General features: G+C 42.4%; 1 protein-coding gene across 29 annotated transcripts in view; it reads right to left on the bottom strand.

Moving 5' to 3' along the window:
* LOC308160526 (neurexin-1a) overlaps window positions 1-24,510 on the bottom strand; it is a gene marked incomplete at its 5' end in the record, with an annotated part of 306,372 nt that overhangs the window by 191,805 nt on the left and 90,057 nt on the right. For 18 of the 29 annotated variants that reach the window (XM_080534442.1, XM_080534462.1, XM_080534444.1 and 15 more), the window contains 4 exons: window positions 6,954-7,398; window positions 12,946-13,107; window positions 14,238-14,261; window positions 16,658-16,959. In XM_080534442.1, the coding sequence (XP_080390568.1) occupies window positions 6,954-7,398; window positions 12,946-13,107; window positions 14,238-14,261; window positions 16,658-16,959 (933 nt within the window). Of the gene's footprint in view, window positions 1-6,953; window positions 7,399-12,945; window positions 13,108-14,216; window positions 14,262-16,657; window positions 16,960-24,510 lie in introns of all 29 variants that reach the window. The other 11 variants (XM_080534460.1, XM_080534459.1, XM_080534457.1 and 8 more) reach the window with 2 other exon arrangements.

Consider the following 24,510-nt stretch of genomic DNA (forward strand, 5'->3'; position numbering starts at 1 on the left):
GTACACAGTGATTAACCTGGCCCCTCAACCACTTTCCTGCTCCTTTCTCAGGGTCTCGGCCCCAGGCATCTGTTCCAGAACCTTCCTCAGACCACCCACCTGCCCCCACTCTCTCCAGCCACAGCTGCTGCTAGGACTTCCAAGAATTGCACAATTGGCAAACGGCCTTCAGAGTCGCAGCCAAAACATCTCCCTTCAGGTTATGGCTAACGAGGACACTACATCAAACTCATTAGCGGGGAAAGTTCCCTCAAAGTACAGCACACCGATTGTAGAGTAGTCGACTGCATAGTGAGACAGTGGACAATAATTTAGGACCCTGACAGAGTTAAAAGAGGAAGGAGGTCAGTAATGGAATTGTGTGAAAATAAAACCATGTGATAATGAAATGATGTTTGACATGACATTCAGCCATTGCAATGGCTTTAGCCACCACACCAGCACACGGTAGAGGTCCAGATACTATGTTACCCATCAAACCTTGGCAGGTGTGAACATGGTTAAATGCATCATGGTGTGCTGTCGTGTGTGAGCATGTCTGACTTAATTGATGTCGGTTGAGGATAAGAGCGGGATGTCAGCATCTCGGGCGTCTGCTCTTGAGTGCTCCTCTCACTTGTCACAGTTATGTTAGGAGGTCCGTAAACAAAGTCAAGCTATGTTCACGTCAGAAGGCACTATACACTCCCATGGGGAGAGGTACTATCACTACTGCGGTGACATGAATAACATAACACACACATAGATTTACATATAGCTAGAGAATGATTCAAGGCTGAAAGGGATGTGAAAAACAGAGAACAGAAGGATATAAAATAAAGAACATGATGGGAACATACAGATAAAGAGGAAGGAGTAGATTAGGGAGTAGTAGATAACATCAGATAAGAGAAAAGGGCAGATAAAGAAATCAGAGACAGCTGAAGAAAGAGAGGAAAAGATAAAAATGATGAAGACTAGATTATAACTATGATGATGATAATGAAGGTGATGATGATGATGATAGAAAATAATGATGTGATGATGATCGTCATCATCACCGTTGTCATCGTCATCATTGTAGTCATCGTCATCGTCGTCATTGTTGAAATCGATCAGATCAAATAGTTGTGTCAACAGTATATCCTGGCATTTTCTTCTTCCTATTGGAGGTGTTTGTTAAACTGTCAAGCTTTTTTTTAACTTTCTGTAGTGTCTACAGAAACATAATTTACTCTCAGTCTATTTTAACGGCCTTTAAAATCAGTAGATACACCTTTTTCATACCCATTTGGAATATGGGGAATCAATGCCAGGAAAATAAGCAACACTAAAATGTCAAGCTTGAGCTCTAACTAGTCCAACATGCCTGCCGCTCTGCTGCCTGTGGTTTGATGTGACTGTTGAGACACGCTGTGGTGTGGTCTAGCATCACCGGTCCAGCATCACTCATCTTCTGGCCTCACACACTGCTCATAACCCCACACACTGTCCATCAGCAGGCTGGGACGCCAACCCCACTCCACAACACAACATGTAAGATGGGGGGGGGGGGGGTATTACCACAATCCAGTTAGGGCGATATGGCTAAATCTCTTGATCTAGATCAACGGTGCTCTTGATCTCAAGATCTATTGATCTTGATTTGCCATTATCTGGCCCCAAAAACCAAAAAGAAGCGCCAGTTTGGCGAACGCCATACGTTGTTGTGGGTCCATCATTCGTGTCTGTTGAATTCCCTCTCAATTTTTCGGACCAATCAACTACCACGTCTGTTGCTTCGATTGCGTGCTTCGATTGCTCCGATTGGCGTATGTTACTTTGTTTACATAAAGGGCTGTGAGAACGCAAATCAGAGAAATAATTCATGCAACAATGTTGCAATCTCATCCACTTGCTCTGGGTCATGATTCGGATTTTCATGTGAGAGAACATGACCTCAATGTGATTGAAGTATGTGTAGGTGGGCATGTGAGGGTGTCCTGACGGGGGTGGTTCAATGTGGCAGACTCCATGTAACGCCTCTGATGAGGGACCAAGGGCACTCCTAGCCAAGCTGCCCTCACTTTAAAAGAGTCTTTCAACATCTTTCACGCAGAGGCGAACCGCCCCCCACACACCACCACCACCACTGAGCCCAAACTCCCCACACACACACCCATTGGGATGAGCAAGAAATAACATAGATTGGGGTGGGACTCCTGGCTTTTAAATGGATCTCCAGCGTTGTCATCATCCTCCCACAGGACTCTGACTGAAGTAAGCTCTGCTGATGGAGGATGGAGCATACAGCTAATTATGGCTGGCTGCTTTTGTTGCACTTTTGCAGAGACGTGTACGGCACTGTGTATTAATAAAACATCTGAGACAAATATGAAAAGCCCAGTGCGCCATATGCTTCGAGACTCACTCACTCCTGTGTGTACTGGTGTGTTTATTTTATTATTTGTTAACATTACTTTCATTTGATTAATTATTTAAAAGGTAGCCAAGGGGCTCTGGGGGTGAACAACCCTGCACTTTGCCACCACCGAAAACAACAACATAGTGCCCTGCAGGAAAGGCTTGTCTCTGTTTAACACTAGAACAGCCGTGCCTTTTTACCTACTATAAGAGCTGCCTCGGGGGTCAAATGACCATAGTCTTTACAATGCGAAGCTGCTATTTACACTGAGACACACTATTTACACAACGACCACTAGTTGGTCGCTTGTAAATTAGCCTGCTTCCTACACAGAAAAACGTATATTAGCTTATCCTGATCTGATTTTGAAAATGTAAGGATACTGGGTGATAGAACGCACATATCTAGGAAAAGTCATGAAAGGAGGGTCCTGAAATTTGATAGAGTGCAAAGATATAAACATTTATTTTACTCACGGCTGATTAAGTGTTAAGTATGTGTATGTGTAGTCTTTAAGAATGACAATGGTGTCAGATGTAGTTACAGGAGCAGGGCATATATTACAGAGCCAACCTAGGAGGAGATAATAATCACCTCCTACAGGTTACCTTCACAACCACCCCAAAAATATATATGGGTACAAACACAAAGTTGTTTTTTATTGTTTGTACAGGAGGCCAAAGAAACCTCTCAAAAGTATGATTTAAGACGACTAGGGCAGGATCATTAACGTCATATTGCACACAGTGTCATAGTTATTAACATGAAGTATCTTCATAAAGAGAAATCACTGGGTGCATCCACATGCAAATGCTTCCATGTACAGTCCACAGATGACTACATCCTGCACACAATACAACAGTGTCCAGCACAATTACTGGTTATTAAGATGTATTTAGATTATAAGCAGATTCATTTAGTTGCAACTGCCTCTTCTCTTACATGTCTTAATTACCCCTAGCCCTGAATGAAAAAAGCATTATGACATGTATGCAAAAACAAATCTAAAGACGCCATCAATAAATTATATATATATTTGTAAAAAAAAGCAATTCAGAATAATTATTCACAATTAAGTATAATAAATGAACTTTATGAACTGGTATGTTTTTACGTGGCTGGAACATGTTCTTGTTTTAACTAAACAGAGTTCATGGACACAACAGAGCCATAAAACCTCTCCTTCCTTCTCCTGTACCTCCTTCTGAGTTTCCTCGAATGATGGTGCCGAGGCGTAAACAAAAAAAAAACAAGAGGAAAAAAAAGTGATTCAGAAAAATGTCATTAGTGCGCAGCTCAGCATTGCATTGTGCAGTAACTGTCTCAGTCCTGTGAGAAACCTTCCCTCGTTTCTATGGAAACTTGGGCAGAACAGGCAGAGAGCGGTGCAAGTGAGACTGAGAGAGTGAGTGAGAACAAGGGAGTGGGGGTATATAACTAAATACAGGGAGTATAAGGAGTATCTATCAACAGTATGTGCGGTAACACTTTACATTAAGGTCACATTGTGGTTTATAATTAGTTAATAAATCACTTATAGTATTATTCAATTATAAACCATCTACAAATAGTTCAGTATAGATATTTTAAAAAACTGACCCTGATGTGAAATCATGCAAAATGATTTGCAATGGTTGCACTGGTTCAACACATCTTTATATACAGTGTAACATGTCTCCCAAAGTACAGTACTGCTCTCACAATGTTGTTGTAACCATGGCCCACACTTCCTGTGTCCTTGAGAACATGTTCCTCATTTAAACATGTTCACCGCGCAGGTTCACAGATGTATTTGTTGATGTATCTATCCTCTACGTACTCTTCCTCTGTGTTCACTGAGGTGCGTGCGGTTAGTGCTCTGAGCTGGTTTGGTATCCTTGAGACCACATTGATAATTAAGTCATGCTATCATGTGTATTAATGGAGAAAACATCTGATCATAACAAGAGGTACCTACATGTATAACTGATGACATGTCACGCCATTAACCCTTTATTAATGAGTTCAACATATTATTATTGAGATATCAACATTTGTAAATGACAACATGTGACACTGTGATCATTTATAAATGACTTACCAACATGTATTTACAAGACCCATCTCTTCAGGTTACACCTTAACTGCTCCTCCTGAGACATCTACTGCCCCCCAGCACTGCATCTCCTGAAGACACCCGCTTTTCCCCTTTACTGTCCCCCCTAAAACTGCTATTGCTCCCCTTGTACTGTTTCTCTGTTTCTCCAGTGTCTATATAAAAAATGTTTAGAAGATAGAAGACGATTTTTCCTTCTATCACAGAGACTGCCAATGGCCCCGGGCCTGAGCTGGATTATTCTTCCTGCTACGACTGGTGAATTGATGATTCACTTGCTTAGTATTCAAATGTATTGATTGTAAGTCGCTTTGGAATAAGGCGTCTGCTAAATGCCAAAAATGGAATTTATTAATGGGTTACCAATTGCCAACTGACGATGTGATTAATGTACACCTACAGTATAACACCTAGCCTAAATTAAGGCACTCCAAGTGAAGCAATTATGAACAGGAATGCATGTTTATAGGGTAGGCTACATAAAGTAAAGTGATCCAACATTGCATGATCCATAATAAGTAGTCATAAAGAAATAAATCACGTTTATTCATGTTCTATACTACAGTAATGACAATGATGGCATTCACTTTTAACAAAACATAACCCAATAAGAAGCAACAGCAAGACTACTGGCCTGCTGCATAATGAAAATAGATTAAGTTACTAAACAGCAATACAGTGTTGAGCAAACTGTGTACAATTGGTGTTTAAACTACAAGTTGTTTCAAACTTACGACAAAGCCAGCTAGCTAGGTAGCTCTACATTAGCCAGTCATGACAGTATCAAAATGTTCTTCTACACAAAGCCCACAGATAGAAAAAGTTCAATTCTTGGTGAGAGAGGCAGAGTCAGATATTTTGGGTGACGAATAGGACACTATTGTGAAACTAATTCCATATTGCCGCAAATACAAAGTATGTTGCAATGACTACTACTGCAATGAGAGGAACATTGAAGTAATCATGGTGACAGTGACACATTCAATAATGTTCAGCAGACTGAGCCAAATGATGACTGATGTTCGTGAATAGAGATGTGACAATAGTGAGATTTGTTTTGGTCGATCTGTGTTGTAATGGGTAGGGGGGGTGGGGGGGGGGGTGTAGCAGAGTTTCCGATTGACGGGTGGTAGCTTGTGCTAAGCCAACGGCAATGTTATGTGGCATTAAGGGTGGAACATTTTTTCTTTGATTGACTGCTGAAATTATGAATTATGTTTGGAATAGTGTCCCCCCCCCCACACCCCCAAAAAGAAATGCCAGACGGATGAAGAACGTTCTAAGTTATAAAACTGCCCTTTTTGTAATTCATCACACAGTTTATTAAAAAGGCATAGCCAGTTATAAAACACTGATAATATTGTTATGAAACCTGTTATCATGTACATAATACAATTTTATTAACTGCACTACATATACTGTAGGTGAACTGTATACAGTAGACCAGGCTATGCATGAAGAAATGACCTATAGCCTATTTTCCATTCTGTAGTGGACAATTAGGTTCTATTCTATTTTATTCTATTCTATACTATGTTCCATTCAACATTGTTTGACATGTAAGATCACTACAGATTTATTCTAATTGGGAGACACACACAAGATGCTTTTATGAAGCTAAATGCACAACAATAAATGCGACCATAAAACCAACAGAGAGCACTTGTTCTGAATTAAAGAGGATTTGAAGTACACATTTAAATTCAATTCTACAATAGGCGCTTCTCATATTCCTGTACTAGGAAAACAATCACGGTAAAGCCTTAATACAGTAAGTGAATGGGCTTTATTGCTGTTTGAGTGATGTGTACATCTCTATTTCCGTCGCTCGCCCTGCGTCGCTTCAGGGGGTAATGAAACAGTTAATCTAATTCCCACTCCTGGAGATGGGAGTAGAGAACACGGTCGGGGGGCGTATCTAATTCGTGCCATGACATTGCGGGGCCTTGGCTGCGAGCACACGCTAACAAATTGCTGCTTAGATCAACAAGGACCACAGCACTGTAACTCTGGGGCTCCAAGGACGCGCAGTGGGAGATGGAACAGGACTACTGTACTACTGTACTGAGATGGCAAACGAGTGAGAGCCACTGAGAGGACAGAACCTATATCCATCACAAGCAGGGCAACACTTGGAGATGAAGTTAGAAGACGATTCTCACCAGGTGATTCAATGTCTACAGTGGACCCCCCCCTGACAGAGGAAACCCACATTCTATAATCGATTTAATCATGTTAATCGTTTAAAAAGAGAACTGTAACAAGATGGACTGAGAGTGATACTGGAGATATTCCCTGAACCTATTAGGACTAATGGACAACATATGGACAAAGTATCCTGTGACACAAAGCAAACTATTGAGGACATTTGAAATGCGATACCCATGATGACCTGTCTGTTCTTTGTTCTATGTTCATGTAAAAAATAAATAATAATAATATAAAAAAATAAAAATAAATAAAAGAGAACTGTACCTGATCTGCCGTCTCTCTGGAAGTCCACGTGGTACCACTCCCCGTCGTTGACCTTCTTGTTGACCGCCTTGGTCTTGGTGGTGCCGGAGCCCATGTCCAGCAGCAGGTACAGATGGCCGTCCAGCATCTCAATGGCAAAGAAGTCCACCTTGAGCATCTGAGGGCCCTTTGAATCCTTCGGATTCGCCTGCTTGGGTTTACCGTGGCTGAAGAGGAGCAGGCCGTTGGGCTCCGTGGTGCGGAAGTCGAAGGAGATGGAACCCGTTTTCTTGGCGTTCCATTTGTTGAGCATGATGAACGACTCCGGCGTCTCGAAAGTGATGGGGTCCAGCGTGGCCACGTTCTCACACTTGAAGGCCACTACGCCGTGCACCCTCATCTTGGGATCCCCGTGTTTGGCCAGCCGGGAGAGCTCTAGCCTCACGTCGTTGTTTTTGTACACAACCTGGTTGGCGAGGGGATGGAAGACAGAGTGAATTCCACAGTGCATACATACTGTTAGATATCATGTTTGGAAGTAGCTGACTCTGTGTGTGAATGAAAATTCTGTTTGCAGAACTCAATCTCTCACAATAGTTGGAGGAGGAATTGAAGTATAGATTTGATGTATTAAGTACAGTTTTGCTAATTGAGTTTTAAGAATACTGATACCTTGAACTTTAGGGAAAACATACCATTCATGACATCCTAAAATATGCCCATTCTTGTCTTGAGTTTAAGAATAAATATCAGTTAGAAAATAAAGCGATATGTAACGATGACAACTGACTACTCGTTCCCCTGGGACATGTCAGCAGTGTTAACTATAAAGCAAGAATCGTCAGCCCTTTGTGCCTGTGTGTGCCGAGCTCTTGTCACTCCCTGATGAGACAGAATGTCACTCACATCTGCTCGCCTGTCCCTGACTGTCAACCTTAGGCCTTTATGGAGTTCGGCAACCACATGGTGGGCACAAATATACTGTAGGGCATACATGTACTGTACCAAGAATAAACATATTGCATATAAAAACTGGTCAATACTACAATGTTTTTCGATAAACGTTTGAATTCTGACTGGGATATGATGTACAGCTGATCCAGCTCCATCTCTCGGGGTGGCACTGGGTGTGGGAGGTGATGAGATGGAGAGTGATGAGACCTAACAGCTTGAACACATTGCAGGTGTGCTTAAAAACGCTGATCAAGGCCTCTGCTGGAACCTTTGATTAAAACTAACACTGCAGATGATGGATGGGCCTCTCAACGCCCATCTCAAAACATCTACATTAATCAAGCAGCCCCCCCCCCCCCACACACACACAGCCTTTAGGGGCCTCTAGCCATTAGGAACAATGCCTTCAACAATTCATTCATTCATTCATTCATTCATTCATTCATTCATTCTTGTTTTGGATAGGCACTTCAACTGCACATACAGAAGGGCATTTTAAAGGAAGAGATACAGTACAGTAGATTTCCTCAGTACTGCAAACCTCTAATGACCACCCTGTGTTATCACAGACAACTCCATTGCCTCCATAAGTCATGTAAGGTTTGTGATTGAGATGTTTCAAAAGCGTTTTTTTAAAGCTCACTGACCCCAGAGGCACCATAAGCTCTGGAGCTGTCAGTCATGCTGAGAGAGGGCAGCGACAACTGTATGAGTGCATCATACTAAAAACAAAGACATGAATAGCATTCAAAAACATCCTAGATATCAAACATCAACAAAGTGGTCTCACCGCCATCCTTTTGGTAAACAGGTGAGGGACGGGGCTGGAGAAATGTAACCACTCTCAATGTCATGGGATGCCAGGACTGACCAAAATTAAAGTGTTAACCCTATTATCCATCTATATAAACAGATAGTTGTTTAATTGTTTTTGTAATTATATTCCTTACAAACTATGGAGTAAAGCAAGCTCAACGGGCTCTGATATGGTACCGTTGTTCAAGAATCAACGGCTATAAAAGATGTCTATTAGGTCAAGTATTATCATACAGTAGTGCCAGGACAATCTGCCTACCTAATCACTTGTTGTTTTGGCCAACTGTGTTTCAATTCTCAGACCTGTGCCTAAGTTCTATGAGGGTATACGGACAGTAATCCACTTTGCATTTTGGCATGTTTTCTATAGTGAGAGGAGAATGAAGTGCACGTTGGGTAGCCTTCCAGATAAAGTAAAGGGCTCCTCGGACTGCACAGAGTGCATTATTCTTAACCACTGCTGAGTTGATTTGTTTTTATTGAGTATTAAGACTGTTAAGAGCTGAGCCCAGACCTTGCATAAGTGGTCATTGTTAATGTGTTTCACTAATGACATAATCTATAGGGGCATCTGTAAATACTATAACATATGCTGTACAGTACTGTGGAAACAACAATGCACAGCAAAGTGAAGAAGAAAAAAAACAGACAGATTGTGGAGAGAAAATGTGATATTACCATGTTCTAACACATCTGACGCAGTATACGCAATTAACAAGAGCACAAGAGTTTGCACCAACACTAGACATAACACAGTATGTGAACTATTCTCCTCTGTCGTGGTTTGGACTAGAGATTTCTCTTTTTTGTTTCCTTTAAATGCCAAATGTCTTCCCTGGAGAATGCACAAGCTTCCACACCTTGGTGTTACAGGGCTTTATGTAACACCAATCAATATCACCTTTCTCAGGTGCCGGTGTCTTTGTTAACACAATTATAATGTGTTGTGTGCATGATGCGATCGCTGTCATGATGAGCACTGCAGTTCCAACTGCTGAAAATGTGTCAATAGCTCACTAGCCGCTGACACTACTAGGCAGGACGCTGCAGGGGGCATACTGAACGGACCCCCAGGGGTGCAGACAGAGAGAGAGAGAGAGAGAGAGAGAGAGAGAGAGAGAGAGAGAGAGAGACACAGAGAGAGACACAGAGAGAGACACAGAGAGAGAGATAGAGAGAGAGAGAGAGAGAAAAGAGAGAGCAGACAGACACTCTCTCACTCCTCTAGCTCCACTAATTGTACCTCCATCTGCCAGATGTACTAGTATCAGGTGAGGAGGAGTCACCTCATAACTGCAAAACATGGCTACCTGTCTTCATAACAAATAGTTATGAACATGACACGTCTCTGCTTCCAGGCCTGTGCTCCAAAGGCCAAATTAGTTGGGTCACAATGGTGGAAAACAATACGTGTTTCCTTTGCTCTGCTGTCATGCTTGGCATTTGTCTGAAAACAGGCACACATTCTATAGGATTAGCAGCACGGAGCCACGTGTCTTTCGGTGAACCATAACTGCGGTAGTCATCTGTGGGTGTGATAAATACACAGCAGCGCATCAGAATTAGACAAGCTTGTAATGACTATTATCTCTACATAGGATGTGACATATCGCTCAGTAGTCAGCACCGTGATGAGACGTCAGAAGGAGAGGAAAACCGACATGATTAGACAGGAAGATGAGAGGAAAACACATCTAGCCTGAACTGATCAACAATAGTTCTGTTCTGTTTTCTTCATCTTTATCATCAGCTTATCTCCTCTCAAGACACAACAGTATCAAAAACTAGCTTGGAAAAAAAGGCATTCACAAATCCGCAATAGCGCCAGGTGCAATTGTCTAGCTTCTCTTTTTAAAAGATCCCTTGAAGATCCCTTAAAAAAAAACTATCGGGGGGAAAAAACAAAACGTGTTCGATATGAATCTCTTGGCAGAGTCCGCGGAGACTCTGCTATCTCTGGAGGGGAGCCAAGGAGCCTGCGGACGACAGAGAGGCTTTGGTCACGCAGGAATGGAAGCACAGCAGATACCGGTACTTCCAATAAAAGGTGATCGATTCAAAGGGCACCTTTTAGTGTCCAAGGAGCATTGGCCTGAGCAATGGCCCTCCCTCCCGCTCTCTCTCCCCCAGTCACAGGAGAACCGCTGCTGCACTAATTTGTCATCAAGCTAGGTTGCAGTGACATCTATTACTGCATCAGTGTTTTATCATTAGAACAGGCCCTGGACTGGGGGACCTGCAGACATGTACTGCAACATGGCACACATGGAATGTGACCACGGGCACATGTCATCAATCAGACGACGACTATGGCCCTTTACGACATGACCACTGCTCATACTGGTATGTCCTCCTCCTCAGAACACTGTGTACAGAGCCAGACTGACATGACTAGACGTACAGTATGTTTCATCAAGCAGACAGGGCAGGCTGATGCAGAGAGGTTGTCATCTTGGCTCACAGTGCTATAACAGTATAACAAGGCCTGTTTCTAGAAGCAGCTGAGCTAGCACGGCATCGATACGCTTGATGATGACTATGTCTTACTATTGTACTGTCCAAGTAGGGGTTCTATGAATTAAAAACTCAAGGACACCGCGTAGGCTACATTTGGAGATGCTTTCAACACTGTTTAACAACAACAAATGAGATCACCTCCCCTGTATTCCATACAGGGAGCAAGCCAGACATCAACAATCAATCAATAACTCTAGGCTGAACTGCGACATAGATTATCTCCGGAAGAAATGTACAAAAGGCACACAAAGGATCATTGAGCGCCCTCCTGTGGCGGAGCAGACAAACACTGTACGGAGGGTAGCACAGAGAGGGGCAGATGGCTATGTTCTCACCAATAATCTCTGTTCCTTTTGTCTCCTCAGCACCAGCACCTCAGAGAATGCCTTTAACTTAGGCAGGCCTCTTAACGAGCTGAGCCCTAACGAGCTAGAGATGGAGCGTGGACATGTGGTATGCACCCTGCTTGCTCATTAACCAGAGTCGCCTCAGAACTTTCTGTGAGGTTCAGTGAGGACACGATTCTCTGCTGGAGGTGAGGGAAGAAATGTAGGACACCAAAGGGGGAAGGAAAGCTACAGAAAAGAGAGACGTAGGGGAAAGAGATGAGGAGAGAGGAGAAATAACATTGGGAATTAAAAGATAAATGAAGAGATCCTGTTTGAAATATTTATTAGGGGTCAGCATCCCCATTAAACACCCAATGCAAATTTAATGTGGCATGCGTTAAAATATAATAGTAAAAGGCAAAAAGGAACAAGGAACATGAGAACACTATCCCATGTCAGTGTTTTATGATCTTCTCTTCCTTCTCGTCCTATATTGGGGTTTTGCACATCCCTACATTTCCATCTATCTCAATGTATTTTCAGTAAGCAGAGATGACCTACAAAAATATGGAATTCTAGAAATAGGCATGAATATGCTTGGGTTGAGATATGCTAAACTGACATTGTCCATATGACGATATAGTGGCGGGCATGTATAGTAGGTTTAGATTATGTGTCAGTTGAATTTCATCATCTACGTAAATGTTTTAAACATGATATCCTTGACTTTCAGTGTTTCATGTGAACCCTCTAGAGTACAAGCACATAGTGTATTTTCAACAGGTAAGGGTGAACCCATCTCCACCTTTCATCATATAGAGTATATCATATGTGTACAGTGTCAGTGAAAGATTTTGGAATCGATTTTATTTTTTTCAATTGATTGAAAACTGCCTTAAGTTCTGCAAACAGAAGTCTCCTATCAGGGATGTCCCCCTGAGGTATGACAGTGATGTGTGTGGAGTGTTGGACCTCCTCATGGAAATTCAACAGCCTGATCTCCAGCATCAGAGGTCTGCTTTGATGTGCACCTGGCAGAGCTTGTACATGTGGTCAATCTCACACCGAGAAAGGGGTCTAGGGGTGTGTGTGTGTGTGTGTGTGTGTGTGTGTGTGTGTGTGTGTGTGTGTGTCTGTGTCTGTGTCTGTGTGTGTGTGTGTGTGTGTGTGTGTGTGTGTGCGTGTGCGTGCGTGTGTGTGTGTGTGTGTGTGTGTGTGTGTGTCTGTGTGTGTGTGTGTGTGTGTGTGTGTGCGTGTGCGTGTGTGTGTGTGTGTGTGTGTGTGTGTCTGTGTGTGTGTAAGCGACAGTGGAAGCACAGGTCTATTTTTATAGTCCCTAGATGTAGCCAGTAATGTACTCTTACGACCCTCTGAGTGCACAGAGAGGTGGTCTTTACCTCCATAAGACAACCCATAAAGTTGTTGCTAACTGGAGATCCAGGCAGGTCGGCTGTGCTAGGACTGCCTCCAACATAGAAAAAGTCGTCGGAGCCTAGCATGGTGTAGTCTTCTTGTGTATATCCTGTGGTGGTCAGAATCCCATCCACGGATATTGTTACCTAGACAACAAAGCACAGGGAAAGGACACGCTATACTCAGGTAACCTATAAGCTGCAGTCCGGCTTTTTGCTTTTTCCCCTCTGTGAGCCTATGGTAGTGTTTTCTACAGATACTGGTCTGAAACCCATTTTCATGTCTGTTTTAGTTTTATTTTGTCTTTGTTTTTTTTTTCTTGTTTTTTTTTATTTTGTCCAGTTTAAGATTAGTTTGAAGACTGTTGGCCCCCAAAGGAACGCTCATATAATTAGGGAGTTAACGGATTGCCCAGACTAGTGTGTTAGTATTGCCCCTATTGCAACTCAAAAGTAGTTTAGCAGACACAAAAATGGTGTTAGTAATGTTATCTAGGTTAGTTTTTTTCTAGGATACATATTAGTACGAATAAGCAGTTTGTTTTCTACAAAACAAAGATAAAAGAACAGCGTGCTACTGGATTAGATACAAAGCACAAGCAGTTAGCAGCGCAACCACAGTTTAGCATTGGTTAATGAGACATAAATAGGTTTTCCAGAGAACAAAAAAAACATGCCTTTGTGTTTTCTTTTTGCATGCATCAAAAAGAATGTTTCCCCAAGGTTGTTAGAAAAGTTAAGAAAAATAGATTTGTGGTCGACAGTCGACACTAGGCATTGTGTCGGGTGCATGCAGAAGCGTTGGATTGTGGACAAAAAGGACGAGGGACAATAAAAGCACACCACCAATGACAAACACGGCTGGACTCTCATGGACGAATGGGGCTGTGTGTGGGATTTGCAGCGTGCATTCAGAGTGCATGCCATGCAGAGTGAATGGGAATAGAACTGGCTGAGCCACAGAGCATCAGGCCAGCTAGACAGGAGAAGGTCCTCCTGGTAAACCACTGCTTGATGCAAAAGACTCGAAACGATGCTCCTAAAAGGGTGGGTCAAACAGAATTGGACAGGAAACAGGTAAAATAAGGAAGGTGAAACCAACGGATGAATAGAAAATAAAAAGGAGTCGAAAAAGTAAGCAGAAGAGTACCAACCGCAGTTCCCCTTTTTTTGTTAATGACGTCTACGGTAAAAAGAAAGAAAGGAAAAAAACACACGGCAAACCCAAACTAAGAAACAATTAGAATAATATCTACCGAACAATGTAGTTTGTTTACCATAGCGTGTCCAATGCCTGAGTGCTTTGTGGAAAAGGGGGGAGAAAGGAAATTAAAAACTGTGAACAGAATAACGATCGTTACTCAAAAAAGAGATGATGGTCACTACCCAGGTTAGTACATTGCTTGTTTTTTGTTAGACGTCAAAAAAAGAGATCGGTTAGTAGAATGACACATTCCATGAATGACATGTTAGTTTGTTTGTTTGTTTTTCAAAGCATGTTAGTAACATAGAGGAGAAAAAAGGGCAAAATAAGTTCCACAAGAAAGAAAAAAAAGCAGAGTAAAGGAACTAACAGGAACACTGGACATGTGGTGCTAGCACTGAATCTGTTACTCCCTAAGATCACCATGGTACGTCTGCACCATGTCCAACATGAGACCGGACTGCCCAGGACCCAGAACCAACACCCCCCGCCCCTGATGACTCACAGACATCAATGGTTCATAAGAGAGGACGCCTAAAGCCAATCAGACGACCTTCTTTAAACGGAAGTCAATTGTTTTTGCTTTATTACTTTGGATTTGTATATATCATTTTTGTTTCTTTATTGTTGTACTAGACCAGGTTTGGATTGTGAGTAAATCCCAACCGTTGGGAACGTGTCAGCTCTCATACAGTACTGTACCTCCTGTTGGTCATATTGATGAACTTTAGGATCACTTTACTGCAATGACACAAAGCAAAGAAGACCCTGACACAGAATGAGGAGGATGGAGATCGGACTCCCCCCCCCCCCACTGAGCATGCACTCTCATTACGTACTCTTACATTTCACAATTCAATTCAATTTCAAATGTATTATGAAAGTATAATTCTTTTTTAAACCATTGGTGTGATATTTCAAAAGAAACAGTCCCCTACTGTACCATCTGAGCAGGAACAAATCTAGGGAAAGCTGCAGTACACTTGTATTCTATAGTTACCGAGGACCTGTATTAATCATGGTATGAATGTTACCATGGTGCTAGAATCATGTTATAAAACTCCACTTGTGCTTTTTTGCGTGGTCGTCATCGGAGGACCTAAGTACTTTTTTGTTGTATTTGTTTGTACATGTTAATGTAACAAATGTATGTATAACCTATGTTTTCATTTAAACTGATATAGTTTTAGATATAGATATGACATTGATGATCTATTGCTTCGGTTTCTGCAGAAACAGAATCTGCATACTGGCAGTTGTTCAATGCCCCATATGGTGAGCATTCTTTTGGTTGCAATAATTGGATACAGTCATTTAAATGCTAAGTGAATTTTCTGTGAATACAATGTTGATGTTTCATAACAGTGACTTCATAAACCTGATGCCATTGGATAGGAACGTCAGAAAAATATGTATATATTTCTCTTAAATGAAACTAGTATACTCATCTGTTTATGCTAATCTTTTTCAGCCATTTGTAATTTTAATGTAGACAAATAAAATCCTTACCTTCTCCACATTTTCCTCTTCTAATTTTGTGGCAAAGCTGAAATCAGTCGGTTGTAATTTTGGATTGAGCATACAGTACCATATGTACCATAGTTGTTTATGTGACATAATATTTCCACCTTCATAATATAATTGATGAAAAATAAACGTTTTCCATAAACTGTGTTTTCTTTCCAATCAATATATTTAAGTTGAACCAGAATATTTGCTGTAATCTTAAGAAACTTTACTGTCTAAAATAGTTTTGTTCTGTTTTTTGTTTTTTTATTAGCACATTTTTTAAAGTGGTCATTTCAGTGAGAGATCAGTCTGAGCACAAGTGGTCAATGACAATGGACTGATTCCCAAAAAGTTCCAATAGTTGAAGAGCCAAGCTTTACAATATCGAAATGTAGTCACAACCAAAAACATTCGATAGATAACAGAGACTAGAGATAGGTAGTATATGCGCATACAAAAAAATGCAGCCCAGTGCTGGATCGAAGTGAAAGAAATTGAGAATTCAGAGAGATCCACACGCTGCCATGTGTAGTAGAATTGGATTTTCCTAGTGTTTTTTTAGGAGCAGCAACTAGTGTGCACTAGTATCTCACTACAGAGAGCAAAGCTGCCAGGCTGAAACATGTACAAAATTATTGTTAAAGATCTGTGGGTCTGAACAAAGCCTATATTATGTTTGTGTTCAAAGGTTTGGATATGGTTGAAAAGACATGGTTCAAAGAGTAATGACTATATCTGTGCTCGCTCAAACCATGAACTGATAATATCTGAATAATATGAATATCTAATATCTTATATTTGAACCTAAAAAAGGCCTAGATATGCCCCTGCTCAAATGTAGCACTGTTTTATCTTTCACTCCAGATTGAATCATTATCATAATTACTCCAGTGTATATTGGAAAACGCTCAGAATTTGAGTGCAATAACTGCATTTAATAACTTGATCTCAAATAACTTCCTGCATCACCCTCTGTACTGTTACCTGACGTAGATTCCTTGTTACTTTGACATCATGCCAATCATTGTCATTAAATTTCCCATTGACCGGCTCCACCAGAGCTTCAAAGGCTCCGGACCCCAAATTAATGACAAGCGAGACCGCCCCGTTTTTCAGGGCCAGGTTGACGTAGTCTGCCGATTTCCCCGTGTGCAGCATCAGTCCGTTCCTCTGCAGTGTTCTGAATGACAGCGTGATTTCGTCGCTGCTGCTCTGAATCGGGTTCAATGACAAGTCGTAGCAGAAGAATTCCGATCCTTTGAAGGTCGCGACGTGTTCTTCTTTTCCTGCACACAAACACAAAGAGAGAGAGATGAGTTGAGTTATAATCACAGAAAGTACAGGAGAGCTCATTCTACATCCGCTTTGGTATCCATGGAGCTGTTCAGATTGTAAAACAAGTGTTAACAAAAGCAAAGGTTATACAATTTCACATTCAGTTTGGAACGGAAGAGATCAGATGTGGGTGAGATGATGGAATTGGATGAGTGGTACTCACTTTCACAACCTGCAATACTGTTTTGATGTTGCAGTGGCTGGAATCGTTGGTACTTACGGTACCTACAGAGGGTATACACACTAACCTTGTGTACTCAATTGTTTTCCGAACAAGAGGATGAAGACTGGCTTTGTATCGGGTTCTTACCTGTATTTCCTGTCCAGATTGCTGTTGTCTTTAAAGGACATTGCTGTGTCTCTCGATTCACAGACTCACCCATGCCATACTGTATCAGGAGGCAGCAGTCTCTGGCTATCAGTGTGTTGAAGAGGAACCCCTCTATTAATACCTCATAATACCATGGAAGTATGCTCTATTGCCACTTACGTAGATTAAAAAAACATCATTCCCTTTGCGAAAGGGGATTGTTTACCTTATCGTGTGCTATTGTGCGTGCGAACGGGAGGCATGCATGCCGTAATGGAGGACTGTGTTACCAGGGTATTACGTTGTATTTATCTAGCCTCATCAATCTTACGGGATACAACCATGCATGCAGAGAGAATAATTATAGTCGAATGGAACAATTCTGTGTGTCGGATTCACCAAAGCTCCGCTCTCCGTGAAGGCATCGAATTAACTGCTACACATTTTCGAGCCAATAAAAGTTGGAAAGCTGGCGATTCTCTCTTTGGCCATAAAACATGACATTCTCAGAGGCATGAGATGAGCAGTGGTAATTCCAAGGAACATCAAAATAACCTAGAGGACATCCTTTACACTGAACTCTTTGTGGGGACTGTATTAGTATGACCTAGCATCACTAGGCAGTGTCCACTGATGGGTGACCCATTAGCCAAAGCATTTAGCAGCAGGGCTGGACAGATAAAAAGCCAGTAAAATCACCATCAGATGATAAACCACCAAAAGACATATGGACCAACAATGATCATAAATGCAACAAACTACAGGTTTATGTACCCACACACGCACGCACACACGCACACACACTACTGTAGCACACATGGATACACACACAGCCTGTACAGAGGGCTGATGTCAACAACAATTTGTTGATCCCTCTTTAAAGGTACTATACTGCACCCCTGAGAAAACTACAAAAGGCTGTAATTCATGTTGACTGGATCTTGGCCATTCTCTGGCCAGTCTCACGCCACTAGGCTCTTTAAAAAAGAGTGAGTGACATACATCCCCGTCCCCCGTCTCCCCCTCTCTCCTCCCCCCGCCCAGAAGCTTATCAGAGCCATCACTCCAGGATGATTCATCTCACTCTGCATGCATCCCTATGCCTGCAGCTCAGTCCTAACAATCAATACAGCTAAACAGTGTGAGCTGCAGCCTGCTGTTTGTTTGTGTGTGTGCGTGCGTGCGTGTGTGTGTGTGTGTGCGTGTGTGTGGCAGTTTTATTGCAGGTCTTTTTTGGCAATACTCCCCAAAATAGTGTGTTTGTGTGTAACTCCAGGCTACTGTGCAACCTCAAAGGAAAATAATTTGAGTCTAAATCAGAGACAGTGGTTATTATGACAATGGGCCACTTTGAAACAGTTTGTTTTACCAGCTAGCTGAACCCTGTGTGGCACTGCTGTGCCGTTTCATTTAAATGGCAAATGGACTGACTTATAAAGTATATAGCGCCTTATTCCAAAGCGCTTTACAATGGCCTCTCGTTCACCCATTCACACACACATTCACACATCAATGGCGGCGGCAAGCTACCATGCAAGGCACCGGCCCGCTCATTGGGAGCAATTTGGGGTTCAGTGTCTTGCCCAAGGACACTTCGACATGTGGCTCGAACCGCCGATCTGCCAACCTTGCGATCATTAGTCCGTAGATCATGACAATGTCAAGTGTCCCCAGGTGTGTTTACATTCATTAGTTTGTGATGTATGGACATTCATAGCATATCGAGTGAGATTGAAAACGCATGGTTGGCCTTGTGACAGTTCATTCAAAGCTTTGAATGAAAGGTCAAGGTAGAGCACTTTCCAAAGGTACAGCAGGCCTGTAGTAGTAACAGTACTCATGGTCATCTGGGTACGTAGAGGCAGCTCACTCTACCGTCTTGTCTGTCGCAGTCACAACCACAATTTGGTCTCTTTTTGTTCACTACCTCCACCAATTCCTGAGTCCTGTAGCTGAACTGGAGTAGGAGTTCACTCAATCTTCCTTGAGAGAACATAACAGAAAACAAGATATAAACAGAATGGGAGATAAAAGCCAGAGAGAGACGGAAATAACCGGCATAGGTAAGAAAGCTTCAAAAGGGCTGTTGTTTTGAGTTATTCAACCCCTTAGGGACATAACTCTATTGCAGCACAGTCATCTCAGTGTAGCTCAGCTTCCAGAGAGAGTACAACATAATATCTATCTCTAATGCACACCCCCCACTCTCTCTCTCTCTCTCTCTATCTATTAATTTAAATGCTACACTCATAGTGAGTTTTAAGTGTTCGTTCTACGGTAAGAATATCAATATGATTATGGTGGGATCAAGTTTGACAGCCAAATGCATTATCGTCATGTCACTGTCTCCATTGAGGTTCCACTTTACCAGCGTACAGGCATGGCAGTACAGGACATGACTGTGGCGGGGGCTATAGCCCAGCAGTGACTCTACTGCAGTGAAAATACTGAAGAACCAAAAAAAACAACTTGCCTTGAGGTATTGTTAAGCTTCTCTCACTAATATGATATTGTGGAAGGTGAGGGTCTCATTATTGTGAGAAGACGCAGAGAGGTTCCATAGATATTAGATTATCGGCTTGAACATTTGAAATTGCTGCCTGTTCTCTCTAAAGACCAGCCATGAATCTCCTCATCATTCACTTTGCGCTGACAGTAATCTCTGGCATTTGCGGGTCTTGTGATGCATGGAAGAATAATTGAATAATACCCAGGGGAACACAAACGTCGTGCCTATACATAAAAACAACACCTGACTCAGACATGATCAAATAATCACCTACAAAATAGTTAGCGTCTGAGGAGGCATGCTTTTGTTTGTCTTTTTAGTTCGTAATTGGATCGTGTCTCCTTCCTTTCTCCCCATAATGCTACACGATGTGTCAGATTACACTTTCGAACACTACAAGGGAACGAAGAGAAATTATGTTTACTGACGCCATCTATTATTAATGCAATCACTATTGCAGACTAATGAAGTCTCACTCACATATGTTTGCTTTAATTCCCCGGGGTGTTGCAAACTGTAGACAAGCAGTGCGTCCTGCCAGTGACAACGTCTGTAACCATGAGAATTAATATCAATATAACAGAGATAATAAATGTACGCATGCTGAATACAGGCTGGCCCCTAATGAAGACAATGGCAATCACTATCACCGTTGTGAAGATAGACTCATGTGACATAACACAACGCAGTGCATGTGTTAACCACGTTAACCTCACGGTAAGCCTCTACTGTCATGTCTGACAGAGAGAAGAGGCTTCACTCTACTCTACTGTACGTCGTTTCCATTTCATGTATGTCCCTAGCACAGTGTAAGGAAGTGTATTAACAGCATGAGCTCTCTCTCGTCCCATTCATGTCCCCTCTCCCTGTCAGACATCTTCCATCCCCTCCATATCTTCACTCTGAAGTCACACTACCTCCCTCGTACCTCTTAAATACCCTTCCTCTGACACGTAAGAAGGGGAGAGCCGCAGAGAGAGCTCATTGTGCCAGATTTACTCTGCCAAGGTTCAGGGGAAGTTCAGCATGCTCGAAAGAGGTGGAGAGACACTTTCAAAGTAGCTCTAGTGGATCTTTAGGGGCGGTGTGTGAGTAAAGTTAGAAATTAAAGCCATCAACATATTCATATTAAAAAAAAAGGGCAGTACTATTTCTGTATTCGCCAGGAGGCTGGCTGAGTGCCTGACGTCGCAGTTTGCCCTATTTACCTCATGATCCTTGTTCGTTCCTTCCTCAACTGATTGACAGGCTATTAAAACGACAGAGAAGCTAGTGTCATTAAGCCTGCCTTAAGCCTCTTACATTATGACATGGAGGGAGTTCTTCTGAAGTGCTACATACCCCCGTAACATGTTGACCTTAGCATCAAAAAGGGCTCAGTTCAGGAGGGGTGGGTAGTCTGGTTACTGTATGTTGATAATGATGTTGTCACACTACTATATTTTATTGAATGGGGTATTCTCTATGGAAAACAGTGATTGAATGCTTTCCTTGAGGAGCATGTGGAGGTCCTATCTATGTAACCACACATCAACATTAACACCCCTGTAACCTTGCAACAAAGACATACTCTACCTTGACCATGAAGGCAGTGCAAATAATACATACTGTACATGTAGAAACCAGCGATGTGTTAGATTGCTTTGAATGGGGCACTGAAAGGACAAGTGTATGTGTGTGCGTGTGTGTGAGTGTGTGCGTGCGTGCGTGCGTCGAAACATATGAGAACCCCTCGTTGTGAATCCACCTGCTGAGATCTGTCACTCCTCTGCTGTGCTTAGCAAACAGTGAGTTTACCCCCACAAAGATACAACTGTGAGAGATGCTTGGAAAGAATCTCCTCTTCCAGTGTCAATCTGCAGAGACGCACATTAAATGTACATATAAGACTGAGAGGGAGAGAGAGAGAGAGAGAGAGAGAGAGAGAGAGAGAGAGAGAGAGAGAGAGAGAGAGAGAGAGAGAGAGAGAGAGAGAGAGAGATGTGAGAGAGTATGTGAGCTTGGAGAGGACTAAAGAAAACACAATTGACAGTAGGTCAGTGTGTAACAAAGTTAATGGTTGCAAAGTGATATTGCGGAGGTCAAGCCAATCGGCATTTTCCACACATTTTATTTGTTTGTATTTCACCTCAGCAATAATACCACTAGGTATTCTAATGAACGCCCAATTTGTGAGATGATATTAATTGTATATTGTAATTTAAATTGTTTTATTGTAATGAATTTGAAGAGAAAAATGTTTAAAAATCAAGGCATTTTCAAGGGGACGAACATGTTTAAAACATAAAAATAAAAAAATCCTTACACAGTTTATGCGACGCCGGTTACTATTCGTAGCCCATGTTGTAGTGTAGTGCATAGCCTGTTTAATTCAGTATCACCTTTGCTTCATGTTAACATTAGGCCTACTTGAGAGGAATCCCATTAAGTATTTCAGGGTTAGTTTAGGAGTTGATGTGCACTGTATGGACATTGGCGACACCACGGAATATCGCAATCACTTTATTTGATGACAAAACATAATGTTTTATCCAGACAATTACGGGTAATGTGCCAAAAAAAACAAAAGACACAGATGTGCAACGTAATACGTAAAGTAGCCTGATCTCTCCTCATGGCTAGCCTGGTTCCTTTGAGCCTCTTTATTCCGGTCACTGTGGGAATGTGTCATCTACTATAGGAGCGGTTCAATTATTTATACACAGAATGATCTCTCTTTCAAAGGGAGTGTTTCAAGGGCTGGAAATGGCTGTGAATTACAATGGCCGGAGTGGAGAAAGATGAGCGGATTCGTCATAAACTGTGGGCTGTCAGATGTCTTCTGCTGTCCTACATAGCCTACAGTAGGCTACCTTTCTGTCTCAATCCCGCTTTCGCATGAAAAATCCCTTGATATTTAAACTGTTTCCACATTTGTGAGCTGCGATAATGAGCTGCTATAATAAACATGATTGTTCCTGTAGATCTGATAAGGCAAGCTGAAGGCACATCATCCCAAACCATTCTCTCTCTCATTTTTATTTTTGTGATCATTCTGGACAGCTCTCGTCACACACCACCATCTTGGTTTTTCAGCAGAACCTCACACCTCGTTAACAGTGGCATTGAAGTAGACCGCCGTTGCAATCGCGGTATGAACATTTTAAACACTGGCCTGCTCTAACAAGGACCGAGGAGCCGTGCAGTTAGGTGAAGTCATGGCTCCCGTCTCTAGGCCTAATTGGCATTCCCTCTGCAGGATGGCTAGGCAACCCTCCTCTGAATCGACTCCCCAAGGAAGGCAACACCAATTCCCCACACAACTGGAGAGGGGTTAATGTTACATTTTCAAGGAACCTGGGTTCACACAATAACACGCACGCGCACACGCACACGCACACTGTAGCACACATGGATACACACAGACAGAGAGACAGATAAACAAACCCAGAGAAATAAACAAACACACAGACACGTAACACAAAGCTCCCTCTTGCACACTCTTGACCCACAGTGAGGAAAACAATGAAAACATGACCTCCAATCAACCGATCATACAGTCAGACACACACACATAACAAACAAAGGACATAAATCGCACATCCAGTCACACACCACAGCGTTAACCTGTAAGCTACAGTAAACACACAAGCTCACTATAGGGGGTGGAGCATGAGCACACACAAAATAGTATTTTTGTTCAGATCACAGGAGGTACTTGAGATCAAATATACAGCTGAGATAAAACCAGGGAGACATTTACAACTCGCAGTCAGGCTATTAAACGAGGTTCTTCTGGTATGTTCCCCATCCAACTCCAACATTTCTGTAAAGGGAGTTTAACAAATAACCCCCCCTCCCAAAAGGAGCATCCCGGGAGTTTATGGTCCGGGCCCGAGACAGGGCAGTCAATCTCCAGTCCATGAAGGGGAACCTCTCAGCCAGAGAACACAGGGGGAGGAGGAGTGGAGGAGTCTGGCCAACTCCTCAGTCTCAGTCTAACACTGGCATAACTCAAAAGAGGAGAGCTAAATCTAACAGGACACATCCATCTAGTCAATCCAGCATCCCCCTACCGGGAATTGCAAGCATGTACGCAAGTGTACACGTGCACGGCGCGCATGCGCACACACACACACAAACACACATACACACAGACACACATACACCTGACCGCAGGATTCTCATTTGCACTCATTTCACAACAGAATCACAACAGTGTTACTGTGAGGACAGTACTGTACATGCTCTGAATACTAAACTATATCTTCAGACCACAATACATGCATAATCTACCAAGGTGTTTGGTCAGTATCCGATATATCACTCTTCAGTGAATGTACCAAATAAAATATATTTTTAAAATAATCACGTATATCGTACACGTACACCAGTGATGAGTCATTAGCATTCGGATGTGACCTTGTCATGGCTGCCAGCGCAAACATAAAGAAGCCTCTCCGACACAGAGAGTGACAGAGGTTTCTGACCGCTTCTAATTACTGCAGTGAAGAAAAGGCTCCACCATGCTGGAAGGCCTGACATTTGGAAGATATGACTCCCCTAGTCTATTTCCAGCCCCTTAACATGCAGACATTCCTCAGACAAGAGCCGACTCAAGAGGCACTGAAGCGTGTCACTGCAAAGAAATAATTCATGGACGGATAACGAGTGCTAATTACACTGAGAGTCTGTCTCAGGGTG

Source organism: Nansenia antarctica, assembly GCF_963989245.1.
Source record: "Nansenia antarctica genome assembly, chromosome: 1".
Taxonomy (NCBI): domain Eukaryota; kingdom Metazoa; phylum Chordata; class Actinopteri; order Argentiniformes; family Microstomatidae; genus Nansenia; species Nansenia antarctica.